At 44.7% G+C, this 5,391-nt stretch overlaps 1 protein-coding gene across 1 annotated transcript; it reads left to right on the top strand.

Annotated features, from left to right (window-relative positions):
- The first annotated feature begins 2,399 nt into the window (after positions 1 to 2,399).
- LOC124712310 (testis-specific gene A8 protein-like) lies at positions 2,400 to 2,780 on the top strand. The gene has a single exon (XM_047242602.1). The coding sequence runs from the start codon at positions 2,400 to 2,402 to the stop codon at positions 2,778 to 2,780; it is 381 nt and encodes a 126-aa protein (XP_047098558.1).
- Positions 2,781 to 5,391: the final 2,611 nt, after the last annotated feature.

Here is a 5,391-nt window from a genome sequence, read left to right as displayed (position 1 = left end):
GAAGTCGCGTGCAGCAGCGTAGAGCGGCGCGAATAAGTGGTGATTGGCACCGAGAGCAGACGAGTGGCCGCGACGCAGCCCTCCCTGCCCCCTGGGGCGTTTTATGATGTGGCGGGCCTCAAGGGTGAAGAGAGGACTGGCTGGATAACAAGCCGTGGCGAGGCTGAAGAGCAGCGCGCGAAGCCCTCTGGCGCGGGCCAGCGGCGCGGCCACTGATTCCGTCTCTGCTGTGTACAAACAGGCGGTGAGGGGCCGACCCTGGCACTGCGGATTACTGGCCTTCTACGGCCTCCCGGTTAAGAGCCGTCTCATTACTTCCGTCCCACTGCCTCCTCCCTCTTCTGTCTCAGTGTGGCCTTATCCTTTACTATAGCGCACATAGCTACGTGGCCGTTAACTTCTAGGGAATCCACCGCATCCATCTACGCCATCCACGTAATACGGCTATGCCAGAGATGCGCTCATCCGCATGCAAGTTGCCACGTCAGCTCAGTACGTAGCAGCTGCCAAAATTTTCGCGTCAGGTAGCGATCTGCGAATAGACAGAAAAACATTCCCACATTCCTGTCCGTTGCATATCCAGGAAAAAGTGTTTCTTAAAAGCTGTTGTTTCCGTATAGTTTACAAAAAAATGTTCAAATATGTGTGAAATCTTAAGGGACTTAACTGCTAAGGTCTTCAGTCCCTAAGCTTACACACTACTTAACCTAAATTATCCTAAGGGCAAACACACACTCATGCCCGAGGGAGGATTCGAATCTCCGCCGGGAGCAGCCGCACAGCCCAAGACTACAGCGCCTCAGACCACTCGGCTAATCCCGCGCGGCATAGTTTACACTTATTCCAATTTATGTAACGGATAGACTAAGTCGTTTTTAAAAAGCACCACGAGCTAGTAATAAACAAACCGTTATTTGCTACCACTATCAATCTGCCCGATCATCATCAGTAGTGCAACAATTGTTCGACTGTTAACAACAACTCCCACAGCTCTGTTTCGGGTACGTTTATTTTGCCACAACCGATTTTGTTCTAAATGAACATGTTCGGGTAACAACGAAAATTAACCAACAGTGTTTTTAACTAAATAGAGAATTTTCTGTGTAACCTGAAAATGTTCGTTTGGAACGAAACCAATTGCGACGTGATAAACACCCATGAAATACAGCTGTGGCTTTTTATTAAATTTTATATTATTCAGTTGTGGAGGCACAAAATAATGAAGATTGTAAACACTGTTATTGCATCCCATACGGTGTCACTGCTGCTGTTGCTTCAGAAATACAATTCCAGTTATAACAGGCCGTTATGAATAATTGTTGTGAAACTGATAAAATGCATTTATACGCTGATATAATCTTACCATAATTTCATATTCGCTGCTGATCTGGGGAGTGCGCAGTGCATATTGAACTTTGTCTATAACAACCGATAATTTCATATCTGTTATTGAGGCCACAGCACAAAGAATGCCATATAGCATGCAATAACAAATTTTGTGTTATCGTTTGTCTGATGAGCTTTTCGAATCTTCACTGAAAACAGCAAACGTTATTGTTTTTGTTTTGACTACCTGACCTCAAAGAAACGTACAATCTATAGTGGGACATTTGCTTGCAGCAGCATGCTGAAGGTATGAGTCTCGTAAAGCTAAAAACTACTATTACGCGGAAGTGACAACGCGAAGTGCATTTTTTTAAACAAGATTTCATTCCACCTTTATCTGTTGTTTGCAATGACAATGGAACAAAACGTAAATCATCTAAAAGGTAACAGTATATATTTTTTGCATTGCTGGTTCTAATCATATTTATTTTATAAAAGTAACGTCGTATCGCATGCTTGGTTGGGTGACCGCGAGAGGTGCGTTCAGCCGCCCAACTGGAAATGTCTGTCTTTCCTTCGCGCACGGCAGCAACTTTCCTACGCGACGTGAGAGTGTTATCAACGTTGAGTATAGGTCACCAAAATGAGTGTGTGTGTGTGTGTGTGTGTGTGTGTGTGTGTGTTGTATTACGTTGAGAGAAGGTTTTGGGTGAAATCCAGCGACGGCTCACAGCCTACTCCTCTCGAAGAGCACCAAGTGGATCGTCAGGCGTAACGTCCTCATCCGACGAATAGATAATAATAGGAGGAGCTACAAGCTCTCGTTCCAGGAGAGCGAACAGGTCTGGAATTTAATACAGGGCTTTCATGCAAGGTCTGGTGATCGAGAAGCATACGCCACCACTTCTCCTACACTTAATGGCCAAATACTGGTGGTGAAAATTTATCTCACCACCTGGACTCGAAGAAGCACATCTCCATGTCGAGCGCCACCGCACAGGCTACGGTGGCGTGCTATCAATCTGCGCTGATGGGATGTACACGACACGTTGGATGGATGCGACTTGTTGTTGATGGTGGACGGCGTGGCGCGATCAGCCGCCCGGCCGCCGTCCTTGGCCTGGCCCAACACGGCCGCCGCCGCCGCCGCCGCCGCCGCCGCCGCCCCCGCAGCCACCCCCGCTGCCCGATGCCGCTGTGTGTATTTACAGGCGAGGTCAACAGCTGCGGCGGCTCCGCGCCTGCGCGCAGGCTGCCCGCCGGCCGCCGCACGTCACGCCGTCTGGCCTACATTGCAGGCGCCCGCTTCCGAGTCCGGCCCACAGTGCACAGGCGTCGCGTGTCCCGCGACCCCGTGCCTCAACTCGTCTCGTCTCATCGCTTCGTCGCTACGAGCCATCCTCCCAGAAGAAACGCACGGCGTCTTATATCCTGGACAAGGATACCGTCAGTGATGCGTGTACCGCTGGCACCAGTCTCGCTCTCTTCTTTGTGTGGCTCCAATACGTATCCCCGACAATGAACATCGATATTGCGCAGAAAGCGCCGATGAGCGGTAATAACTAACGATAAAATATTTAGATGCTCTGACACTTTCATTCTTCTTAGTTTTACCATACTTGAGACAGTTAATGTCTCAACGTCGCACGAGCCTAAGATAAGTAATTTTTGCCAAGAACAGTAGATAGACTTTTGCTTCGTATCACCTATGTTTAGTTTTCTTTGTGCGTAATTCTTTTGACAGCGTGCTGTATACCTACCATTTATAAACACCATGCAGCTGAGAATATTCCAGGCGCACATCTCCACATTTCAGTGCCCATTTTGTGAATCGTGTTCTGGTTTGGGCAAGAGGCGGAAGTTTTCGATGTTGGTCTTGTGTAGTGAATTCAGAAACATTTTACTATCACCTGCACGCAACCGGTTGAGAGATTCTATTAATCATGTATTCGTCTTTTAATTTTTTCTGTTCTTTTCCACGCCTTTAATTCATAACTTTAACGTTTAGGTCACAGAAATTATGCATCGTTTGCCACTTTCCTATATCGTGCGTTCAAGTGGTGAGTGAGTTTGTTTAAAGAGTACTTCGATGGTTGCTATAGAGACACGCCAAAGGAACGGTAAAATCTTAGAAGCATGTACTCTTTAGCAAACGTAGGTAGAGTGTACATACCATTTCAACAGGCACCCGATTTTCCATTTTTGTGTTTTAGGTTTATTTTGTAATGTAGCGATGGCTTATTCCTAACAAAATCTAGAAGATTTAGCTGTAGTGTGGATTCATTCTCTATCGAATATTTACATGTTTATCTTGAAAGCTAACGGAAAGATGTACGACGCTGCTATTCTTGTTTGATAACTAATAGCATGTCATCTGTTGCTTTGTTTTAACGCAAGGAACGAGTGACAGTGATGCAACACTGATTCGCTAATCTACACTAGATACGAATATGGCGCGAAATTTTGCTCAGGCACTGCCTTGTAGCCACAAGCATCGTGAAATCCCCATCTTGCACTTTTCAGGGAGTCGATGCCTTCTTTTTTGTTTGGTTGTTGCTCATCACATATCTTAACTTCTGAAACGCCTCAAGTACATGACATTACAAATTTTTATTCATTTGATATGTAAGTTTTATATTCGGTTCAATTCTCATTCAACTCACTTAATATATACACAAGTTTTATATGTGGCTCAATTCCCACCCAACTCACTAACTATGTTCACAAATTTTCTTCCTGAGATAGCCGATCTCCTATAACCCTGCGATTACCGTTCACACACAGAAAGGAAAACGCGAGAGTGGACTTTAAATATAAGAGGCGATCAAAAAATTTTCGTTCGAAGGCCACATTAACCCCTTGATCACATGTCGGTACTTACATACCAGCATCGAAGTCGCACTGGGTTGCATATACGCTGCAGCAATGCAGTCATCGGAAACTTTTTGATTGCCCGTTATAGATACACCGCGTGTCCCTCCTAAGTGTTGTCAGGCATATTTTCTCTGATGTTTCGGCAGATGCAATTTCGTTTTTGCAATGCGTAGCTGGAGTCACCGCAAACAAATACTGATCATCACGTCTTTCATGCGACGCCGAGTGTCGACGGAAAACGTCGGTTTGTTTCTTAAACCAAACAAAACTATTTTTAAAAGCGGAATTTTACGTACCCATTCGATAGCGCGGTCCCAAATTAGTCTACTGCATTATTCATTTCATCCATGTGTACTTGTATTAACAGGGCTAACAAAACACGAAGAACATCCAGTAAGCCAGTATCGACTGAATAGCGCTGCTGCACGGCGATATCAGCGTGGGACTGGACGATGCCGTTGTTGCTGGACTACTGGTTATTCTTCCCGTTTTACTGTTCTTGACAGTGTAAATCGATAAAACGAATATCTATTGGACTAATATGGGTCCACTCTATCGAATGGGCATGTAAAGTTCTGCTTTAAAAATAATTTTGTCTGTAAACGGGAAACAAAGGAATGTTCCCGTCGCCAATGGGCGTCGCACGATAAACGTGACGAGCAGTATTTGTTTGGGATGCTTCAGTCTACATATTGCGAACCCGAAACTGCAAATATATGCCGAAACTCCAGAGAAAATGCGCCTGACCACTCTTAAGAGAGACACCCTATATATATATATATATATATATATATATATATATATATATATATATATATATATATATATACGTAGCTTAAAACGTTTTGTGCGAGGTGTAACGAGTATAAGTGCAGAAATTGCTATTGGTAGCTGACGACAGTGTAATGAAAAATATTACCTCAGTATTTAATTTACAGAGTACAACTATAGTTGGGTTGGTTAGTACATACAAGAAATATGTGGCAAGACCTGTTAATGCTTATTTTAGCCAGGGAAGCACGGCGCGGGTTGTGTGTGGCAGGTGAACGCATGACGGTTAGTCTATACTGACAGGAGTAGTCCATTTAGTGGTGTACTTACAACCGTGCACAAAACATCGGGTCGTGAAGTTTGTGACGTATTTATGGGACGACTGTTCGACGCAGAGAAAAAACAATCAACACATTGATG

Source organism: Schistocerca piceifrons, chromosome 8 (genome assembly GCF_021461385.2).
Source record: "Schistocerca piceifrons isolate TAMUIC-IGC-003096 chromosome 8, iqSchPice1.1, whole genome shotgun sequence".
Classification (NCBI taxonomy): domain Eukaryota; kingdom Metazoa; phylum Arthropoda; class Insecta; order Orthoptera; family Acrididae; genus Schistocerca; species Schistocerca piceifrons.
The sequence above is the reverse complement of the archived record's forward strand: the minus strand, read 5'-3'. Positions and strand labels throughout refer to the sequence as shown.